Source organism: Protopterus annectens, chromosome 4.part0 (assembly GCF_019279795.1).
Source record: "Protopterus annectens isolate FY-2018-M chromosome 4.part0, PAN1.0, whole genome shotgun sequence".
Taxonomy (NCBI): domain Eukaryota; kingdom Metazoa; phylum Chordata; order Ceratodontiformes; family Protopteridae; genus Protopterus; species Protopterus annectens.
The window spans coordinates 1117540398-1117565406 of NC_056733.1; the positions used below are offsets into that span (position 1 = coordinate 1117540398).

Sequence of the window (25009 nt, forward strand, 5' to 3'; positions counted from 1 at the left end):
CTGTGCTGTGCCAGTGTCCTCTATTAAAACACACACATTTGTTTCAGGTACCATAATACATGTACATTTCTATTCACTTCATCAGGGTGCACTGTTGATGCATTCAGCACAATTAGCACAAGCAAAGCTCACAAATACATTTTCAGCACAAGCATCTGAATAGATCAGTTTGATATACTAATGACATACAATTATTTACAAAATTCCAGCTAGCTGTGCTAGCAGTAGTCATACATCCACTGCCCTACTTCTCTCAGGCATGGCTGGCAGTACCTCCTATCGTCACAGTAGTGACAATATTTTTAATGCCTCCTGCCTTTACTTCTATTGCTTAAGAATTACTTGTTCTTGCCAAACATTATAGCCAATATTTTTATAAAATAGTTCAAAAGGTATATCATAAACTGTTGATTCTTCCCCCAAACTATTGCATTTAGTTTTATTAATGACTGATTTTACCTTCTGATAGGTGTGTTAAACTTACTGTCTATGACTTGTCTAACCCAAAAGTTCTACCATATTGTCTGCATAATTTAAAAACAAAGGTAAGTACACAGTAGGTAGGATCTCTGTTTTAACTTTCCACATATCTTTAGTTACAATTAATAAGATACCATTGTTTGTAGTTCAAATAGTAACAGACTTAATGGACAACTTTATTTCACCCCCCCCCCCACACACACACACACACAGCTATCTTAATTTGCCTATTTAGCCAACCATTTACTAGGGATCTATCCCAAGAAGCTTCATAAACACCTTTTATCAGTTGCCAAAGTGCAGTCCGAAAACCATAAGCTCTCAAAATATCCCAAATTTTATTATGATGAAGGGAATCAGAAGCCTTCTGAATATCACATGCTGTCACTTTGCCCATAGTCATGCTATTAATATATTTTTCCAAACCTCTACACAGATATATTTTCTGAATGTAGACCAGAATGAAACAAATAATTTACAACAGATAAACAATTTTCGTCTCTCTACAGACAACATACTTTTATAAAAAGCATACCCCATACCATCTTCATCAAGAACTATGTCTGCACTACCTTTACCAATCATTTTTTGCAGTTCTTCCAGAGTAAAAGGTTGAGATAGTAAATTACATTCAGTTGGGATAGTAAACCACAGTCAGTTTATACCAAAGAGGGAGTTTCCTGTTGCTGAAAGCTATATTCATTTTTTAACTTGGTACATATCAGGTAAGGAATTTTCTTCAGTCTGGAATATTTTTTGCTGGATGAAATCCTTTCTACATATGTCATCTTCTACCATCAGAAGAGAGCTGACCCCCTCTGCAACACATGGGCTAAATAAGGATTTACCTCTTCCTTTTTTGCCCTTAACAAAGTGTTGTAAGAAGTAGCTCCATGACCAATTATTTATTTACTGCAAAAAGAAAATGTGGTAAAGAATGACAGGACGCATTATTAGACCGTGTTGTAGTGGCATAATCCTCATGTAGCTGTCTATAAGCTTTTTACTGAAAATCCACTCATGCTCAGTCAAAAGAAATAACCATTTATTTCTGTGCTTGCACATTTCTCAGCAATCAGTCCAGGGAAAATAAAATTTTCTCATAGTAAGATGTACAAAAATACAGTAAAGTATGACTTAACTGGCACCCATGGGGATTGGTAGATGCCGGTTAAGTGTACGTTCCGGTTGCTTGACATATGCTTTGCGATTTCTAATTGTCTTGAATACTGGCATACAAGCCAATAAAAAATGGCAAAGCGGAGCCTCTTCTGTTCAGTACAGAACAGCGGGCTGTTCCACATTGAACAGAAGAGGCTCCCCTTTGGGATTTTTGATTGGCTCATATGCCGGCATATGAACCAGTCAAAAATCGCAAAGTGGAGACACTTCTACTCAATCCAGAACTGTTCTGCATTGAGGAGAAATGGCTCCGCTTTGCAATTTTTGATTGGCTCATATGCCGGCATACAAGCTAATCACATGCCAGTTGCTTGAGTCCCAGATAACTGGGATTTTACTGTATGCATTTCCTTTCCTGTAACATGGCTTTTAACGAATTACACAATCCTATCAATTTTTTTATCTGTTTTCCCTAATACCGCCATTACTTCTAAAGATTGCCCTAATTGCCCTGTGATCAGAAAAGCCAGTTTCTGTATTACTTCCTATCTCTAGCAACAGTGAACTAAATATAAAAGTAGCTTGCCTCTGTTACAGTTCTCCTCCTATATGTTGGTTGTCAACATTTAGTGAGTACTAAATTAAAGTCTAACAGATAGGACTGTAACAGTGCAATATTCTGAAAGAACTTACGATGTTTCCATAGATCATAGTTAAGGGTCCCGACCACCACAGTAGGTAAATTGATGCTTAAATAAGAAGTCGTTTTGTAAAATGATCTGCCCTATCCTTAGCAGCTGTACTAGCATAAATTACTGTTAATCTAATTAATTGAGTTCCCTTACATAGAAAAAGAAAGATTAGTGTTTATATATTTTTTTATCTGATTTTAAATTCATTTTAACAGCTTGCATCTGCTTTTTAGCTAAGGTCTTTAAAGGCTATATTAGTAATTTCAGTACATACTTGCACTGCGTTTTCTGTTTAAGTGGTCTTACTGATGGTATTAAACCCTAGTTTCATTCTTACGTACTGAGTGTATGTCAGGCTAGTTCAGGTCTTGTCTTTGCATAAAGGCAATTCCAGACCAGTCAGCTCAGAGCAAAGGGTCTAAGAATTCCAAAGCTGTGATCTTTTAAATTACTGTTGCATTGTAATACTTCCTTTATATATAGAAAGAAAGATGCGTGTTTTCATTTCTTGATCTGATTTTAAATTCATTATAACAGTCTCTCTGCTTTAGTTATGGTCTTTAAGCATATATTAGTAATTCCAGAACATAGTTGCACGGCATTTTGCTTTTTAAGTTATCTGACTGTTAGTATTAAACCCTAGTTTCATTCTTATGTACTGAGTTTATGTCAAGGTAGTTCTAGGCCAGTCAGCTCAGAGCTAAGGGTCTAATTGTTTTTTCCTGCCATTCACCCTGTTGTAGTTGTGTCCTTAAACCCCCTGTATATTGACACCTATAAGCCTAATAGTGTCTAGATATGCCCAGTGTATCTAGACACCTACAGGCCTAACAAAACAATAGGTAGATTACTTTATAAGTGCTCTTTAGCTCAAACCAGGAACAAACTCTCAAGTAATGTACGCACTAACCAATCTCTACAACGGGATGGCATATTTATGGGCACGTCTTGTGCCAATAGCTACGCCAACATGTTCCTGGCACTTTGGGAAGAGGATGCATTGTTCCCCATGGATGCTTTCAGGAGATTCATCTCCTTTTATCATCATTTTGTGGACAATGTCTTTTTCATCTGGACAGGGGGTATAAATCAGTTGAATGATTTTATTTTGAATATGAATAGGATAACTGACTGTTTGATGTTCACTATGGTTTCTTCTCCGAATAGGATAGAATATTTGGATGTTTATATTGAAAGGCTAGACAGTGAACTCATAAACACGTGTTTACAGGAAGAGATGCCATAAAAATACCCTGCTACGTAGGTGCAGTATGCACCCTCAATATATCTTCAAAAACGTGGTGAAAGGACAAGGAATGCGTGTGTCTCGTCTTAATGCCTGTGATGGGGATTATCGTTCTGAGTTGAGTGTTTTAAAATAGAGTTTGAGTAGCAAGGTTACAGTTGAGATGAAGTAGAGGAAGGGCTACAACAACTAGACTGTCTCAGATTAGAGAGAGCAAGTCCTTTTTTCTCTGATAGGATGGAATATGAGACAGTAGATAGTCTTGGGACACATTCCTCTGAGATTAGGATACCCATGTTCTGTACTGTGGATGATAGGAAGATATATGAGGTGATTGATAGACATTGGGGGGGTCCTGACCACCAATCCTGATATAAGGGATATTGTGGACGACTGACCTAAGTTCAGGTTTAAGAATAAGTTAAACCTGAAAAGGATTTTATGTCAACCATATAATAAACCGGAATATGAATTTGGTTCTGGTACGGACCCATGTGGACAGTGTAATTTTTGTGAATATATAGACCCCAGTGGGAAGTTTATTCACCTTGATACAGGAAAGAGCTGTAGATTCACTTTTGCAGCAGATTGCGCCACTTCACATGTAGTATACCTTGCGGTCTGTGACACCTGTCGGTCTTTCTATTTTGGGAAGACCGACAGGTTGTTTAGGCACAGAATAAGGGAACATCTCTATGGCATAAAAGTGAGATCGCCCACAAATGCCCTTGCTAAACATGTGCTTATGACAGGAGAAGATCATGTTTTTAGGTTCATGGTTATAGACACTGTAAAGCCACATGCCCAAGGAGGGGACATTAGGAATTGCATTGAAGGAAGGGAAGTGAAGTGGATTTTGAGATTAAGGGCTGACAGAGGTAAAGGTTTGAATGAAAGAGCCTCATTGAAGCCCTTTCTCAAATCCAGGAGACTGCACATAGGTTGAGTTAAATAGTTTAAGCCCCTCAAATGAATAGAGGTGGGATATATCATGTTTTTGGATATGAAATGTTTAAATAATTTTATGCAAGTTTTATATGTTTAGAAAGCTTTTGTATTATGGTATATGCCTGAATGGGTAGTACGTCTATGCATTTTTGTATTGATAGATGTTATGTTTACATATGCTATGTAATGCAATATTGGAGCCACTAAGTATTAATTGGTATTTTAGTGACTTTGTTTTTTATTTTTGTTTAAATGAAATGCATGCGTACATGTTCAAACAGTTAATACAGGATGATGCATTGTTTCGTGTATAATGGGGTGATGTCTGACAAATGAGCTAATGAATTCAATGCTCTGATTAATTGGCTGGGGCTTGATATATTAGAGATGGGAGAAATACACTATGGTATCTTGTTAATGGTCTGAAGAAGCTACAAGCGAAAGCGCTTACCAGTGTGCACAATAAAGAAGTGTTTTTTCTTTAAGGACTGCTTCTGGTGAATATTTTGGGAACTGCATGGTTGCTACCACTGTTTGGATTATTCCTGCTGTTTTTATCTTCTTCTATATCTACAATGGTTCATTTACCCCGGAGAGTGTTCTGTAGTTTTGTTTTTTAAATATAGAAGTAGCCTGCTTCTGTTGCATGCGTTCTCCTCTTATATGTTGGTTGTCAACATTTAGTGAGTACTAAATTAAAGTCTACCAGATAGGACTGTAACAGTGCAACATTCTGAATGAACTTACAATATATCCATAGATCATAGTTAAGGGTCCCCACCACCACAGTAGGTAAATTGATGCTTAAATAAGAAAATAGTTTTGTAAAATTGTCTGCTCTATCCTTAGCAGCTGTACTAGCATAAATTACTGTTAATCTAATTAATTGAGTTCCCTTACATAGAGAAAGAAAGATTAGTATTTATATTTTATCTAATTTTAAATTCATTTTAACAGCCTGCATCTGCTTTTTAACTAAGGTCTTTAAAGGCTATATTAGTAATTTTTGTACATAATTGCACTGCGTTTTCTGTTTAAGTGGTCTAACTGATGGTATTAAACCCTAGTTTCATTCTTATGTACTGAGTGTATGTCAGGCTAGTTCAGGTCTTGTCTTTGCATTAAGGCAATTCCAGACCAGTCAGCTCAGAGCAAAGGGTCTAAGAATTCCAAAGCTGCTGTTTGCTGTGATCTTTTAAATTACTGTTGCATTGTAATACTTCCTTTATATATAGAAAGAAAGATGCATGTTTTCATTTCTTGATCTGATTTTAAATTTATTTTAACAGTCTCTCTGCTTTAGTTACGGTCTTTAAGCATATATTAGTAATTCCAGTACATAGTTGCACTGCATTTTGCTTTTTAAGTGGTCTAACAGTTAGTATTAAACCCTAGTTTTATTCTTAGTTATTTATTTTTTATTTATTTATTTTTATTTATTTAACATTTGTTAACCAGGAAAGTCTGACTTGCAACACAGCCAGTTTTCAGCAGAAGCCCGGGGAGAAACTCTCCAGATGCATGTCTTTGTAACATGGGAGGAAACTAGAGCACCCGGAGGAAACCCACACAAACGCAGGGTGGACATGCAGACTCCACACAGAAGGAACCCCAGCCGAGAATCGAACCAGAGAACCTCTTGCTGTGAGGCAACAATGCTACCGCTGCACCACTGCGCCGTCCCGTACTTATGTACTGAGTTTATGTCAAGGTAGTTTTAGGCCAGTCAGCTCAGAGTTAAGTGTCTAATTGTTTTTTCCTGTCATCCACCTTATTGTAGTTGTGTCCTTAAACCCACTGTATGTAGTCACCTATAAGCCTAATAGTGTCTAGATATGCCCAGTGTGTCAAGACACCTACAGGCCTAACAAAACAATTGGTAGATTACTTTATAAGTGCTCCTTAGCTCAAACCTGGAACAAACTCCCAAGCAATTATGCACTAGACAATCTCCAATCCATTTCAAAAGGGAATTGAAAAACCACCTTGCAAACACTCCATGCACCTGTCACCACCCTTCCTAACACGTACTTCCCCACTAATTCTGACTATACATATCTTTTTTTTTCTTTCTCTCACTTTACTGTAATAAAACTAAAGATGTAGTACCATAGCTATGCCACTGAGCAGCTCAATATTTTAACCCTATTTTTTCCTTCCTGCTATACCCCCACCCCTCTTCTCTCTTCTTTTGACTGTCTTTCTTTCACTCTTCTGACTCTCCTATAGACCCCCCCTTATTTTGTTTCTTACCTTTTTTACTTTATACCTCTTTTCTCCTTTCTATAAACTTGATCAAGGTATTTAAACATTTTTGGGGGCTTCTTTTTCTTAACTGCCCTTTACTTCTTAATTCTGTTGTTTGTTAATTTACACTGTTGCATTAATGTATGTATTTTTGTAATTCTACTTACCATGTTTGCATTTTGTAATCCTCCATTTTGATATGACTGTTTCTCGATTCTTATTACTGAAATGTTACTTTGTTATTGTTGTCTTTTTGTGTGGAGCTGTTCTCTTCAGGTCTCCACTGAAAATGGGCCACTAGCCCAGCTGGACTAACCCAGTTAACAAAAGAATATGAAAAATAAAATAATAGTAATAATGATAGTAAAAGAATAAGAACAAAATAAATAAAAGTGTATCCGTTGTTGTTGTCACTTATGATAATTTGACAACATAACTGCCTCCCCCACCCCGTTTATTGGCTTTTGACAGTAAGCACATAAATATAATTTTTGGAAAGTCTTTCTCTTTAAACTACTCACCAGGCTAATAATTAATATTGAGTGTAATCATACTGCATGCACTGATTTTAGCATTAAATTAATGATTTGTTTACTATAATATATATTTTTGTATATTTGTTCTCTGTGGTAGAGCACTTATCCCCATGGACCTTTTTCAGGTTCAGCCCAGGAGTGACTCTGGTTAAGTAAGTCAGAGTCACACAGTTAGGTAGTAGAGGATAAGGGAATCAAACCTGATTAGTTTAGTGGTTCTTGCTAGTTGCAGAAGAATGTTTCTAGACTAGTTGTTTTGTGTTGAACTTTAGCACTTGGTAGCACTTGGTTCACCCAAACATAATCTTAAACCCGGTCTCCAAGCAGTATAGTTACCTCTGCCCCCAGAGTCATTCCTCTCAGTATCATGGACCAGCACTTCCCCAAAACTTCTGTAGCCAGCCTGAATAAGACTGGTATCTTGAGACTCTGTAAGAATTGCCTGATGCTGTCTGATGATCACCTGTTACAGAAACAGCATAACACAGTGTGTGAGAGATGTACATATATAATAACCTTAGAGGAAACAAATCTCTTGCACAGTAAACTCAGACACCAAAATTATCAGCAGTACACCACTCATCACACCTCTTCAAGGCCATCACAGTACACACAATCCATCATATGCCAAGTTTTAAAGATTAACTGGCCTGCTTGCATCACAATACACATAACCCATCATATGCTGAATTTCTAAAGATTAACTTGCCTAAACCTCAAAGATCTCCCAAAACACAACAACTGGCACAAAGCACACTTAGCAAGTTAAGCCTACCTGCTCACATAGCATAAGGAGCCCAAATGTCACAGATGGTGAGCTTGTAAGGCAGGCATCAACCCAACCAAACATTCTTGTTATAGGTGACTCCATTGTAAGACATACAGACATGCCTTTTACCAGGTTTTGCAAGAAAAGAGGGTCTGTCAGATTGATGTCTGTAGTGACGCAGACATGATTTAAAATACTGGAGAGCACTCTGGCTGTACAAGGCTATAACAACTTTCACATATTTAGACTAGCTACTACACTGGAGTGGAAAAAAGGTATGAGTGTTTTACTGTACATGTAGAAGAGACTCTCATTAAGGATGGTAAAGCAACATGATGCACTAGAGCTTCTTCATGTCCAGAAAAACATCAGAAAGGTCCTAGATCAGACATTAGTTAGCTATAGGACTCCATGAATAAGACAAGAAAGCCACAATGCCTATCTACAGGAACTAGAATCACTCAGTATTAAACCCAGTACCAGTATCCTAGGTAGTCTGAACTATCCAACTGTAGTCTGGGAAACCGGGTCTGTATTATTTCTTCGACAGCTTAGGTTGTCGAATGCTCAATGATAGACACCTAAGCGTCGAAGCTTCAAAATAGCAAATGAACATATAAGGTAATTCTTTCCCTGGGAAAGAATTTGCTTGGCCGTTATCGGGGATTTGCCCTTTCCCCAATACAGAGCGATCTCAGAGTTGGTATATTTAGTTAGGGGGTGAGGGGGGCACAGCACCCCACTATATTTAGGTTGAAAAGTTAATTTTATTTCTGGATGGCCTAGCGAATTCTTTCCCGCGGAAAGAATTTGCGTATATGGCCGTTCGCGATTTTGAAACTTCGACGCTTAGGTGTTGATTATTAAGCATTCAACAACCTAAGCTTTCAAAGAAATAACATAGACCCTGGGAAACCTACACACCACTACAGCCTGAGTACAGAGATTCCTGAACGTTGTCAATACAGATACGCTGGAACAATTAGAGTACCCACTAAAGGAATGACTTCTTGGATCTTGTCCTTACTAATATGGAAGCATCTTGCACTGTCCCTGGCGTATCCTCCTAACTTGTTAGGTTTGACCATAAAGCAGGATCCTTCAAAATCAAATTGAAGCCAGAGATCCCTTCCACCCAAGGTAACTTTAGAAATTTCTTTAAGAGAAACTGGCTTCTCCTAAGTGATAGGTAAGCAAACTTCAAATCCCCACCAAACCTGGTTAACTCCACTGAATATGCAGATGTACACCACAACATTATACCAACATGTAAACAGCTGCATATATGCAGCTGTACCCCATAGGAGCAAGTGCAATGCAAGCCCCAGAAATAAACCCACATATTAGAACCATAACATCAACAAGCTTTATTATAAAAAGAAAAGAATTTTGACTAAAAGTTAGATCAATCAGTTCCCAGAATGTTAATGTTCTTGCCACTGAAATAAACATTTTAGGAGCTTAATAAAATCCATCAAAACCAAGTTGAGGCTACAGTAGCTGCCCAAGCCAGAGACAATCACAAGACATTTTTTAGTTGTCTTCGTAATCTGAAAAGCACAATGCAGCAATGGGCTGAGCTGATTGTGAATGATATTACCTACACTGAGGCTGAAGATGTAGCAAACATACTGGCTGATACAATTTAGCTCTAACTTTATTCCTGTCTCCCCTTCGTCAGTCCCTGAAGGTATACCTGAAACTGTCTCGCCTCCAGTTATCACATAAGACCAAGTCCTAAACTTGCTATCAAAATCTGAAAATACTGCAGTGGTGGGTCTTAACAGTATCCCTGTATGCATAATAAATTGCATGAAGCACAATTTCACCACATCTTTAACAACACTGTCCAATCTTATCCTCCATACAGGTTTTGCACAAAGCAAATGCAGAACAGTTACAGTAATTCCCCTGCATATAAGGGAGGACCTTCCACAGACCTTGACCATTAAAGACCCATAAGTCTGACCAGCCTGATATGCAAAGCCACAGAAAGACTTATGGAACTAATCATTAAGGAAGTAGGGAACCTCCAAACACTTGACCAGTCTCAGTTTGGATTCATCAAGGGCAAGTAATGCGTACTCAAACTTGTGGATTTTTTTTTAAAAGGCCACCAAAGTAATGGATGAAAGGAGAATGGTGCACACTGCATGCCTTGACCTGGCCAAACCATTTGACACTATTCCACTCTCAGGCATAAAGGAATATACTCCTATGTCACCTGCTGGATTGTCAACTAGCTCAAGGATAGGACGCAGGAAACCAAAATGGAGGAAGTTACCACCAAAAAAAGACCAGTCACCAGTGGAATCCCTGGGGTTCTGTGCTAGGACCTCTCCTTTTTGGCATCGGAATTTCTGAAGCAAAAGCCAATACCAAAGAGCTCTGGCTGACCAAGTTTGCAAATGACTGCAAGATAGGAGCAGTCATTGAATCCCCCAAAAACTTAGCCATCCTGCAGAAAGGTTTTTCCCAAATAAATATATGGTGCTAAAATCATGGACTGAAACTAAATGTCAAAAAATGCATTATTTTATCCTTTGGGAAGTCATCTGTCCCTGGGAACTACCACATTAACAATACTCCCCAAAGAGTTGACCCATTTGTATTAGATTTGGGAACGTATGTGGACAGTGACATAACTTTTGACCAACATTTGTCCATTGTTGTAATAAAGTCATTCTATATTACACAGCTTGTAAAACTATGGATTATTTCTAGATATAGGGATGTCATTGTCCCTTTTTACTTAGCCCTAATTAGACCAATCATTGAATATAATGAACCCTTTGACATGCGTCTGTCTAGAGATATGCAACAACTGGAATGCCCACAGAGATACCTTACTAAAAGGATACAAGACCTAAACAACATGTCATACATGGATGGACAAAGCCCTGTCACTATACTTCGTATCATACAGACTGCTAGGAGTTGATCTGTGTCTGACATACAAGGCATCTTCTGTCCCAAAACTGATTCCACATCAGCAAGTCAGATGGCATCAAAATTACTATGTCTAGGGATCTAAACCTCTTCCGCAACATCACAAAAATGGATCAAAGGGACAGGTGTATCACAAAGGGGATACCACACCTCTGGAACAGACTCCCCATCCACATAATAAAGTTCATCAGTGTCCATATTCAGATGCAACTTGGATCTATGGATAGAAAACAGAAAATTTTACTCTAGGACTATCCCCTGTACTACTAATGGACAGAGGCAGCTCCTAATTACTTTATCCCATGCATGGCTTTTCTTAAATTAAATATGGTAGGATCCCAGTTATTCTCATTAGGAGTAATATGTAAATGTGAAGTTGTTCTAGCTCGCCGTTCATTCTTACAGATGGCTCCGAGTCGGCCAACTACAAAGCTTGAGGTCTTCAGGCAGCTCAAGGCCAAGTCCCTATCCCATGATGCACCGTGAGTTACCTCAGATCTAGTTTGCCATTGCACCAGCTCGGAGGTTTCCTCACAGCTCGGGCCAGTATAAGAATTTTTCTAGGAAAAATTTCTCTCTTCAACTTTATAGCTTTATAACTTTATAACCTTTAATAGCTTGTTATCTACTGTTAGCTTAATTGTGATAGTTCCTTATAGTCCTTTTGGCCATCGTTTATATAGGCCCTTAATATATCCCTTCCCTTTCTTTGGTGTGCCTTTATATATATTAGAATAGGTTTATTAGCTTAGAAGTGTGTTTTAGCAACATTTATAGGCTTTAGAGTGTGTTTATACATTTATAGCTAGCTCATATTTAACTATATAGAGCCCATTTGTTATTTTAAGGGCTACTTACTATTTGAATATTATAGTATTTCAAATTGTTAAACGTGTGTGTGTGTGTGTGTGTGTGTGTGTGTGTGTGTGTGTGTGTATTTTGATAATACAAGTTTGCTTGTGTGCACTTAAATATTTTTCATGGCTGACCAGGATAAGGAGAAACAACCCAAGTCTGGGTTTAAAAACTGTCCAAAGTGTGGACAAAAGATGTCTGTGACTGATGGTCATGTTAATTGTGTCTATTGTTTGGGTGCTTTGCACTTGCAAGAGAGTTGCTCCATCTGCTATTTCTTTATTAGCCATGTACTTCATGAAAGGAAAAGAAAGTTAATCGACAGGACTATTAAAATCTTCCTTTCAAGAAGCTTTGGGTGACCATGATAAAACTAGTCAGTCTCCCAAATCTTCCAAGTTCTGTAAGGCTTCATCATCGGATTCGACAAAATCAAAATAACCTTTGATGTCGGCTTCACAGCCTTCAAAGCTGCGCATCTTGTCTTTTCGGAGCCGATCCCCAGTCCTGGAACCGGTCTCCACAGTATTGAAGTCACCAGTCCTCCAGTCAGTACCATCCTCTATCCATTCATCTCAGTCCTCGATAAGCATATCTGATTTGGATGTGGATCGTGTGGTGCAGAAGTTGTTACAGGCACCAGCGTTTGCAAAATTTTTATCAGTTCCAACCCAAGTGGTTTCGGGACAAACTGTTCCTCCATTTACTTCTTTTCCTCCTCCGAACCATAACAGTCCATCGGAGCCAGAGGAGTTGGACCTTACAATTGTGGAGCCTTCGGAGCCGACGCCTACTCCAGTGTCATCGGTTCTGTTTATTCAGACTTCCTCGGCACCCATCGAGGAGTCTAGGAGCCAACACTCGTCGGTCGGGTCCGGGGAGGATAGACTGACCTGTCAATTCCAACTTTGTCTCTCAGGGCCTCTGCTCGGATGAGTTTGGCTTCTACCTCTGGATTGGAGCCCATTGTTTTGGTGCTGAGGGAATCATCTGTTTCTTCGGGTCCAGCAGTTTCTTCTCACTGGAGCAGAGATGCTTTTGAGGCTATGAGGAGGGTAATGTCCCCAGGACATCCACAACTTCAGGACCAACTACCTCTTCCCCAAAAGCGCCTGTGTCCACTTCTGCCTCACAGATCCCTTTGAAGCATAGAGACCCTGAGCCTCAGGAAGCCCCACTAGGTGACACCTGTTCTTCCGAGACCTCATCAGAAGTTCCAACTGATGAGGTTCCCAGGAAGAGAATTTGCAAGAGGAAGCATCTAGATTCCCCGCAGGAGTCTCTCACATCTGACACTGACTTAGATGAATCAGAAGAGTTCCCACGGCCCCCCTCTGAAGATATCTCATTTGCAGATATATTGGAAATCCTTAAGCAGAGGGGTGTCTGGAAGCCCACTAACCCTACTGAAGATGAGTCGGTCCTCCTGAAAGCTTTCGGGTCTCAACCCTCCACCTCTTGGGTATCTCTGCCTTTTGATGAGCTTATGGAGCTGGTCTCACGAAGGGCATGGGAGTCTCCGGACACCATGGAGCCTGTCCCTAGGTGGCTCAATAAATTTATTTCTGCCCCTCATGATAAGACCTGAGTGCCTGTTGATGTCATGGTGGTGGCGGCAGCCACTAAAAAGGAGATGTCAGAAACTTCTTCCTCTATCCATCGTCCTAACAGAGACTCTAGGATCATGGATAGTTATGGGAAGCGCATGTATAATTCAGCGACTTTTGCGATGTGTTCACTGAACTACCTTACACATTTCACAAGACTTCAAAGAGACTTCCAAAAAGAGCTTGGAGATACGCTTCAGGCTACGGTAGCTGAAGGAGCTTCAGACAAGGTTGTCGCCCAGCTTGCTATCGTTAATTCCATAGTGAACTCGTCTGTGCGTCTGATCTCATATGCAGCTGATGGAACGAGTAGGGCAGTGGGTACAGGAATTGCTCTCAGGAAACACTCCTGGATGCGTTTATGTTCCTTTGCAGAGCCCTTTAAGTCATCCTTTGTAAACACCCCTTTTGATGGCTCATCTCTTTTTGGGCCCAAAGTTAAAGAAACGTTGACCAGGTATGAGTAGGAAGGAAAGACTCTGCCGTCGGAGTCTGTTTTTCCAACCCTACTAAACCCTACTCCAAGGATCAAAAGGGAGGAAAGATGCGGTTCCGAAAAGCCCAAGGAGCCTCTCTGGACACACGTGGTGAACCCCCCTCCAGGGGCAGAGGAGGGGGCAATAATGGAAGATGCTGCTCTTGCGGCAGAGAGGGTCTGCAAAACCAGGGTGACAGAGACCAGTTCTTTGGGAAGCCGTACCAGCGCTCCTGAAAGGAGACCCGACTGTCCTACTCTGGAGGTAGTCGGGGGTTGCTTATCTTTGTATCCAGACGCCTAGCTAAAAATAACAAATGATAACTGGATATTTTATTCCCTTCACCACTCCCCCCCCCAGCAACAGTAGATGTTCAAACGTTGCTAAGAAAGAGTCATCCAACCAGTCCCAGCAAACCAGATAGGATCCAGAACTTACTCAGGATTCTTTTTAGTTCCAAAACAGACGGGACTGGAGACCTATTTTGGACCTCAGCAGACTAAACAAATCTGTCAAGAAGGAGAAGTTCTGGATGGTCACGCTTCAGTCGATACTTCCCTTCTTAGGAAAAGACAACTGGATGTGCTCGATAGATCTCCAGGATGCATACTACCACATAAAAATGGCCAGACCATCCAGGGATCATCTGTGCTTCCAGCTGGGAGCCAGTCATTACCAGTTTTGAGCCCTGCCCTTTGGTCTCACTACAGCCCCCCAGCGTGATCACCAAATGTATGGCAGTGGTCACGGCTCACCTGAGGCATTTGGGATTCCAGGTGTTTCTGTACTTAGACAATTGGCTCCTCACCGCCACCACCAGGCATCAGCTAATATAAGCCAGGGACACCACACGTACTCTTTGCAATCAACTGGGAATTACCATAAACTCAGAAAAATCTGCCTTGTCACCATCGCAACATATCGTTTTTTATCAGAGCAGAATTGAACACCACCACCACCACTTTAAAACTTCCATCAGAAAGGATATCATTACTTCATCAGCAAATTGAGAATGTCATATCCAGAGACAAGGTGCCAGCCTCAGAAGTGCTAAAGTTGTTGGGGATAATGGCAGCTGCAATAATAGTGATTCCGTTGGGTTGTATGCACATGCGGATTTTGCAATGGCTGCTGTTCACGCAATGGTGTTATCAAGAGCTCGCAGTGTCTCATCTCATTATTCTAACAAACACATGCAAAAAGGGGATGTATATGACAATATCGAAAGCTGACAAGTTCAAAGCTCAAAACTTCGAATGTGCAACCTCGAAAACGGAAAACATTGAAACATAAAGCAGAAATTGCCATAGAGTGCGGGAAGATTTCCCTTTACTGCACTGTAGTGCAATCTCGGAGTTGGTATATTTAAGTTAGCGGGGGTGTGGGGGTGCAGGGGGGCAAGCCCCCCCGCATAGAGCGTTTTTTGTGTTGTTTTGGGTGTTTAGTGGGTTTTTTTTCATGTTCAGTGTCAGATTTCGAAGATGCAAGTTTGAAGTTTTGGGCTTTGATATTGTCAGCTTTCGATAATCTGATATAAACCCGCAAAAAGGATCTTCGGTGACGGTTGACCTCTCCAAGTATCGATAGGTCGTCCTTTTATCCTACCCTCACCATCGGCTACAATGACCACAGATGCTCCCCTGATCGGTTGTGTGGGGGGGGAGTTTGCAGGGAAGAACAGCCTAAGGCATATGGACTGAACAAGAGACACATCTGCATATCAATGTCCTGGAGATGAGAGCGGTACTCTTGGCGTTGCAGTACTTTCAGGACCCTCTCCCTCTGGGGACAATTGCGATTCAGACAGACAACATGTCGGTGGTCTGGTACTTGAACAAACAAGGAGGAACCAGGTCCTGTCCCCTTTGTCGAGAGGCCCTAAGAGTATGGCAGTGGGCTACATCCACCCAGCACTTTCTGATAGCAATGCACATCCCGGGGAAATCCAACATGATTGCAGACAAACTGAGCAGGGCAATTTTGTTGCCTCACGAGTGGTCCCTCAAAAAAGAAATAGCAGAAAGAATATTCCGCAGATGGGGCCAGCCTTCCTGTGATCTTTTTGCATCCCCCATGAACACAAAATGCAGAAGCTACTTTGCCCTGATTCCCCCTTCGGGAGATTCCTCATGGGACGCACTCATACACGTTTGGTCTCCAGGTCTCCTCTATGCATTCCCACCAATTCCCCTGATACCCAATGCATTACAGTAAGCAAAAGCCCTGGGAAGGACCATCATTCTAATAGCCCCTCATTGGCCTCATCAGATTTGGTTCCCCTTCCTTTGACCTCATCTGTTGGAAGAGCCCTCTTTCCAGTCCCTAAAATTGACAGCTTGGCTGCTCCAATTCCCGACATAGTCAAGTTCCATAACCTCTCAAACAAAATGCAACATATTTTAATATCTTCTCATAAATCCTCTACTAGGAAGTTGTACCTTAGCAAATGGAAGAGATTTTCCATATGGGCTTCTCAGAATAACATTGACCCTTACCAAGCCTCTGTTTCCTCTATATCAGAATTTTTGACTATACTTTTCAACAAAGGAGCGGCAGCAGCTACAAGAGCTACTGAACAAGAGACACATCTGCATATCAATGTCCTGGAGATGAGAGCGGTACTCTTGGCGTTGCAGTACTTTCAGGACTCTCTCCCTCTGGGGACAATTGCGATTCAGACAGACAACATGTCGGTGGTCTGGTACTTGAACAAACAAGGAGGAACCAGGTCCTGTCCCCTTTGTCGAGAGGCCCTAAGAGTATGGCAGTGGGCTACATCCACCCAGCACTTTCTGATAGCAATGCACATCCCGGGGAAATCCAACATGATTGCAGACAAACTGAGCAGAGCAGGGCAATTTTGTTGCCTCACGAGTGGTCCCTCAAAAAAGAAATAGCAGAAAGAATATTCCGCAGATGGGGCCAGCCTTCCTGTGATCTTTTTGCATCCCCCATGAACACAAAATGCAGAAGCTACTTTGCCCTGATTCCCCCTCCGGGAGATTCCTCATGGGACGCACTCATACACGTTTGGCCTACAGGTCTCCTCTATGCATTCCCACCAATTCCCCTGATACCCAGTGTATTACAGTAAGCAAAAGCCCTGGGAAGGACCATCATTCTAATAGCCCCTCATTGGCCTCATCAGATTTGGTTCCCCTTCCTTTGACCTCATCTGTTGGAAGAGCCCTCTTTCCAGTCCCTAAAATTGACAGCTTGGCTGCTCCAATTCCCAACATAGTCAAGTTCCATAACCTCTCAAACAAAATGCAACATATTTTAATATCTTCTCATAAATCCTCTACTAGGAAGTTGTACCTTAGCAAATGGAAGAGATTTTCCATATGGGCTTCTCAGAATAACATTGACCCTTGCCAAGCCTCTGTTTCCTCTATATTAGAATTTTTGACTATACTTTTCAACAAAGGAGCGGCAGCAGCTACAATTCGTGTACAGCTTGCCGCCATCTCTAATTCATCTTGGCACTGAAAGATTTAACATAATGTCATACAAGCTATCCAAAGCCTTTCTGAAATAGACTTTCCACCTTAGACCGCCAGTTAAATCCCTTTATACCCCCGGAACCTAAATTGTATGATCTCATGCATTATTCTCCCACCTTTTGAGCCAGCTTCTTCATGTGATTTGAAATTTGTGTCTTGGAAGACTATCTTTTTAGTAGCCATCACGTCTGCCCAAAGAGTGTCAGAACTACAAGCCTTGTCCATAAAACCTCTGTATTTGGTTTTTCATGCTGACAGAGTTTCACTGTGAAAAAATCCTTCATTCTTACCTAAAGTTTGTACTGAAGCTAACTTTAACCAAATTATAGATTTATCATTGTTTTTCCGTAAACACACCAACAATTTAGAGTATATGCTGCACAAGCTTGATGTTCACAGACAGCTCAGATTTTATCTGGATAGGACCAAAGAATTCAGAAGATCAGGACAACTTTTCGTTTCCTTTTCAGATTCTAGGAAAGGTATGCCTGTGGCAAAAATAACCCTATCTAAATGGTTATCTGATTACATCACTTTCACTTACTTAGCTGCCAATTTATGTCTACAACACAAAATTAAGGCTCAAACTTAGCTGCCAATTTACCTCTACAACACAAAATTAAGGCTCAAGCTACCAGAGCTGTGTCCACATCTTCTGCATTTTCAGCTAGGCTACCTGTAGACAATATTTGTGCAACAGCCACTTGGTCAAATCCTCATACATTTATTACTCATTACAAAGCCGATAGGGCCTCCAGGGACAGGGCCTCATTTGGTTCTACTGTCCTCCACCCAAGAAAGACGGTGCGTGGGACCGCTATCTATCTGTAAGAATGAAAAGCGAGATAGAACAACTTCACACAAAGAAGTTGTGTACTCACCATAACATTTCATGTAAGTTGTTCATTTCGCCTTCATTCTGACTTCCCACCCTCCTACCCCCTCCAGGTTTTTTCGAGGACTGAGATACTAGTTTTATCATGGTTGCTTTGTCTTCCTATGGTTTTTACCTAAAAAAGTAACAGAATGGCATATGGTATTAGTAGAGGCAGCAAACAAGATCTGAGGTAACTCAAGGTGCAACATGGGATAGGGACTTGGCCGTGAGCTGTCTGAAGACCTCAAACTTTGTAGTTGGCCGACTCAGAGCCGTCTGTAAGAATTAAGGCGAGATGAACAACTCACATGGAACGTTATGGTGCATACATAACTTCTTTTTATCAACCATGGGATGGGTAAGTCCAATCTCTAACCAAATGAAATAGGTTAATTCGAACACAAAAAGGGAAACTGGCTAGGCTTAAAAGGGCAGATAGTCTAGTACTTACCTATGAACCTATTAATCTTATTATTTCCATGCTAATTTTTCAGTCTAACAGCAGACTTCTACCTCTGTATGTGCAAAGACCAACTTAAAACTGAATCGCCAGAACATTTGACTAGTCCTATGGTCCATTTTATCTCCCCTCCCCAATATGCACTAGTGTGTTCTCTTTGTAGTGTATTTAACTGTTGAACATCTAATAGACGTATGATATCACTGAACAGTGTGTTATATCAATATAAAATAAACACTCATTTGGCACCTTTCTGAGGACTGTTGACATTGATAGATAAGATTTAGGGATTAGCAGGTTTGAGATGTGTCTCCAAAATTGTTTGGGGTTGTTTTTGTGGTTTGTCAGTTGATTGGAAAAGGGCATTTTTTTATCTAAGTTCCCTAATTTTTTTTTTGCTTTATTTTGCAGCTGTTTATATTTGATTAAGTTGGCATCAGATTTGTTGTTGTGCCATTCATTCTAAGCTTTATCTTTGTCTTATAGAAGTTATTTGGTATTTTTGTTAGCCAGGGAGCATAGGTAGTTTTTATTCTTATTTTCTTCCCCACTGATTTTATTTTTAGAAACAGCATCAGAAGAAACCCCATTGACCAGCACAGAAGATTTTGGCTGTATAGACAAGGGGGTCTTTGTCTGTATTGGAGGGGCAGGTGGCAGACCATTGTAATCAGCCTTCAAAGTATGACCTTCAGACCATGCATGCCACTAAAAGCAAGAGTCTTACCGACTGAGCTACTGACACTTCTTAAAATGTTAGTTATGAGAACCATAGTTACTCCAAAATTGAATACTTACTTTCTGCTAACTCTGTGGTTAGTGATCCTAATTTAATGAACAATAGCTTTAACCCTTTGTCTGTGGGTTACAAGGTACTGCAGCACCACATGGCTGATCTGCCAGTAGGATGCCAAGTTTATTCTTTTTTAGGACATATTTTTTCTTATTTTAAAATTAGCATAAAGACTATTTTAAAATAAGAAAAAAATATTTCTCTTTTGTAGAACATTTGCAAGGTAATTGTTTGGCTAGTCGGATTGTGCACTAGTGAAATAAAAAGCCTGCAGCTTCCCTTTTAAATCAATGGAAATGTGAAATCAGAAGTGAGAAGTGAGAAGTCCTGATACTTATTAGCATGATTTCTCACTTAGACCTCATGAATATCTAACCCTTGAACTGTTGTTATACAGTTTATGCACTTGAGATCGGTTGCCCTTAGATAATGGATTGAATTGCTTAATTGGGTGTCAGTTCTAAAGATGGGGTGGCACTGTATAATGAACCTATCTCTCCACCCTGGAGCTGTTTGTTTGTTAATTTATTTATTGACATTCGATTACTGGGAAAATCCGACTGAGTAGAAGCCCATTTTCAGCAGGGGCCCATGGAGAAAACTCCAAATTGTTGCAAAACATTTTAAGAACAGTAATTTTTACAATCTTCAAAAATAAAACAAAACCATCTGCAGTCTATCTACTTTGTTATAATTATTTATAGGATAAAACATTAGTTAAGAATCAGTACAAGTTATATGACAATCATTTAATATTTAGAGAAATTTTGCACAGTCTGTAGAGAAATTAAAGGTAAGTTAGTCTAATACAAAAAGGAATTGGAAATGAAGTGAGGTAAAAACAGGCTTATGGTATATTTTATATTTTGCCAATTAGAGCAGGTGATTAATTATCGGTTCCGGTGGCAGTCAGTATATGAAAGCTAGGGGCAGTTAGGATCACCACAATAAACAGATCATTGCTGCAGCTTGGGGTGTGGGGATGGAAACATAGCATAACATCTCAAAGCTGCAATGTGAAATATATTTGCTGTAGTCGTGTATGTTTTCACTTTTTCTGATAGAATACCAGATGGGTTTGTGAGCAGTGGTAACTATTCACATCACCATGTGCTGCCCACAGCACCGTACACTGGCATTTTGTTTTATTTAATATTTATGGCAGTTGACCTGAGAGGGTGGGTGTCCTGTAGCAGCAAATAGAAATACATTAATGTGGCTGTTATTTCACCTCTCTTAAATTCATAGACAACCCATATTCAAATATTCCTTCCAACCTCATGGAGGGCAATACAGGACAGATCAGGTGAGATGTTTACCTTGAAGGAGGCAAGGGGTGCTACTCTACCTTACATGTAGTGGAACTTTTGTTTCGGAGGTGAGGGATGTGTTGGGCTATGACTCTATCTTGACATCTTGTCTTATTTATCTGTTGTTGAAGGATTTTGCATCAACTGTCACTACCACTCTCAATTCAATGTCACTCTTCCACCATCTTTGATGGTCATGCCTGACTGCCACAGGTCTTCTCACATGCAACCCATCCATCTCTTTGCCGGAAATCCTTGGATTGTTTTCTGTCTGTCTTTCCCAAATTTACTTCCCCAATTAATCTTCAGTAGCACTGAATCACAAGAGATGGCAACAGTTGACACAACACCCCAGCCTCATGTAAGAAAATGGAGTTTGATGGCGATGATGTTAAATGTGTATACACTGAGAGCTCAGATTATGCTCCAAAGTCAGGGAAAAGACAAACCTATTAACTGCCTTTCTGTCTTAAATAGTTTAAACTTCCTTTCCTTGCTGGAGCATGAACACGGTAGCTATCAGAGAACAGCAGTGAGATGATAAAACAGCTTTAAAAGCTTTAAAAGTTATACTGCAGTGTATGCCACCATGCTTCACATGCCACATGCATGTGGCAGTGCTAAGAGTATTACATCTTTTAAATATGTTACAGAATCAAAGATATGCACTGCTTGTGGCTGCTCTGTGGCACATCTGTGTGTGTTACCTTCAAAGCTGTAAAATGTTTTGTGCTCTTATATTCTTTTTTTCCTCCATAGACTGGAGCAGCTAAAGCTACATATAATACAATTAATTGTGTGGCAGCTTTTTGTGATGCAACACATGTGGTGCTCCTACACATTTCTCTGTCTCTCTGTAACTGGCAGTATATAAAACAGGCAAAGCTCCATGTACTGCTAAGAACTGTGATTGGGTTTTTGTGATAACTTAGAAGGTTTACATTTTCAAAAAGGGGTATCAATAATTCACTTCTTGACTTTCACTTTGCTCTGGTTTTGATATGTATTTTTTGACATCAGACATGCTACAGTTTGGTTATAATGAGTGACCTAGTCATAATCCTGTGCAGTGAGAATTTGTTGATTAGTCTATAGTTTAGCACTGTAGTATTATTAGTCCATTAGTCATCATAACCGAACCACCTAGTGGCATTGAATCGAGAGAGATGGCGACAGTTTACATGATACCCCGACCCCATTTAGAAAATGGGGAAAAAAGGGGGCGGATGATGGTGGTGATGATGATATTAGCCTTTTCCTGTGAAGTATTACTACTAGGTTGCGATGGGCCATGTCAACACTTCATACACTTTATACACTAACACTTGTGTAAATGGAGGTGAGCACATCTCAGAATCTTGTGACCAGTGATAGAAGCTTTATTATTATCCTGTTTGTCCCATGGGACTAATTATAAGTTTTAACATTGTGCTCTATAAATCTTTGGGTTATGTGTAGAATGCCCATCTTCTGCTATGATGTATCTTAAAGAACATAGTTCAGAGGTTATAAACAACAAACTCATCACTTGTAAGCATAACTTATGTAAAATTGTCTGCTTCATTCTATAACAATGTTACTGTTTTTTTTTTTCCAGAGTGACCAACCTTAAGTACTGGGGAAGAAGTCAGTTAGTGATTTCCCGAACTCTGCAGTTTCTTAATGACCTTTCAGTTGGATATCCTTTGAATGTAATATTTCAGGACTTTCCAGAATGGCAGTATATGAGTGCCAGATACAGGTTTGGACATTTGTGCTGTAATAACTTCTTGCATCTTCTGCTGGCTTCTGCTCATTGGCACTTTTTGTGCCTTGTCCATTTGCTTTCAAAGATAAAAATCAGAAGGGAATTTCTTGATGTGTGTTCAGGTCGCTTTATAAAATGTTGTATGAATGAAGAGTAGATTCTCTCAGCCATTTAATGCTTGGTAATGTATTTGCATTATTTACGCTGATCTGTAAAATACAACAAGACAGCAGAAAATGTTAAGAAAATGCATAGTAATCATGTACTTAATTTTACTGTAAGTGCTTACCACTTTGGAAGGATGGCTAAAAAGGTGAATGGCTATATGTGATTTTGCTGGCCTTAACTACCTCCTGTATACAAAAAAATGACTTTTGGTAAAATGGGATTAATTTTTTCCTTCTGGAGATTGAAGTTAAAATACTAAGGATTTGTTAATATATTTTTATTCAGGCTGTATTCATGCAGTAGAAAGTGAAAAGCAGAAATTGGAGCAAATTTTAATTAATGTACTGGGACCACACACAACACAAAAATAACTATTTCACTATGGAAACATACTCTAAGAAGGTTGAGAACTTGAAATTGTTCCCCGTAATATGCAAGTGTTGGTTAAAGTCATATATCTACTGGATTTAGCTCAAATGTTCTTAAAAATACTACATGTGGAATTTCCTGTTTGTGCATCATAAAGATGCTTCAGTTGTGATTAAATTTTGTTTTATTTCACATTTATAGCCTTTGAAATTTTATAGGCATTCATGGTGACGTGAAATAAAATGATTCCTTTTGACTAAAAGGATTTTGCATGTTGTAAAACTGCATTGTTTAACTTAACAGCACACTGTTTAACATCTGAGAAGTGATAGCTGAAGAGAACTACAGTACCTAGGGAATGCGGGGAATTAACAGTATTCACATAATCACCATACTTCAAATCTTAACTTCTATAATTACCCCACCCCTTTACCGAGGCTGAATAATGTTCATGAAAGACCTTAAATGTGGCTGCACCAAAACAACAAGAGCTGTGTGGGTAATGTAAAATATCTGCCCGCATGTATGGCTGTAGATATATGGTTGTATTCTCTATTTAGTTACTTTCATTAGAAATGTACCAAAGTAGTATTTTTCTACCATTAAAAAAGATGTATTACTATTATCCAAGTATTTTTAATAGCAGGTCTTAATCTTTTTTGACCCACTGTCAACAAAATGAGCAGATGGCATTAATTCCTGCTCTTTTATAACTGTACCATAAAACCAATTTCCAGAAAAAAAAATCTTGTACTGGCCAGTGTACTCACTTTCTTACAGTTCTTTGTCCCCAGTACTGTTGTCATTCCTGTTTTCCACAGTGTCAGGTTTATCAGTGTCCTTAAAAGAATGGGTTTTTCTTTCTTGCTTTTGGTCTGTAGAAAGTCTCTTACATCATCCTGCTTTCCAGTAGCCCACCTTATGGTTTAATTTCCATCCTAAGAGGATTTCTTTTTCTGATGTTTAGTATCGTATGTCACTACTCAGGTATATCTCCAATTTGGACCAGCTGCTTCTTACTCACCTTTCCTGTTCTATATATGGCCAGACATGCTTATTGTAGACCAACCTTTCAGGTCACAATCTACATATTGCATTAATCTTAAGCTGTAAAGAGAACTTATTTGCAGGCATCATTGTACAGAGAAATTGAGCCCTGACTACCTCAGCTGACTTTGAGTTTGTTTTTTTGATCAGGCAATGGAGGAATCAGTCTGAGAAGGAAGGAAGGAAGTGTCCCTCCAACAATGACTTGCCGCATACTGGAGGTGGAAATTAGCCTAAGTCTAACCTTAGGAGTAGCATGTTGAGGAAAGTGTGGAAGCACTCTCCATAACTAACGGACTTTAGGCAACAAATCCAGCCAAAGAGTGCTCCACATTCTGTCTAACCGTTGCAAGTATGCAGAAATGCATACTCTTCCTGGGTTTGGTGTAGTAGGTCATTACACTGCTCCTTCTGGCTGTCACAGGGAGACATAGGAATATTTGTAAACCACACACGAAACTTCGGACTAAACCGAAAAACTATATTCTTAACAATAGATTAGAACAGAAAGAAACACTGTGGCAATTGATTTTAGGAGCGGACCATCCACCAGGCTTAAATGAATCCATCAATATGAAATGTTTTTTGTTATACAGATAGAGATCACAAGGAAGTATAGGTAGGTTGAGTGTTTGTTGCTATCTTTGTGAAGTAGTGGACACTTGCACAGGGAGGGAGTCCATTTTGGGGCACTCCAGCATAGTCCACATTCTCTTGACCCAAGGCTGAGGGGAGTTTGTTGTCGCATGGACAGACATGCATGGGTGAGGGGCATGAGACCGTGCATGCATGTGTGTGAGTCAGATTG

The 25009-nt window shown here is 39.9% G+C and overlaps 1 protein-coding gene across 1 annotated transcript in view; it reads left to right on the forward strand.

Moving 5' to 3' along the window:
• Positions 1–25009, forward strand: part of RANBP17 (RAN binding protein 17) — a 4607784-nt gene that overhangs the window by 2840005 nt on the left and 1742770 nt on the right. The window contains exon 16 of the mRNA XM_044069092.1: positions 22468–22548. Within this exon, the coding sequence (XP_043925027.1) occupies positions 22468–22548 (81 nt within the window). The remainder of the gene's footprint in view (positions 1–22467; positions 22549–25009) is intronic.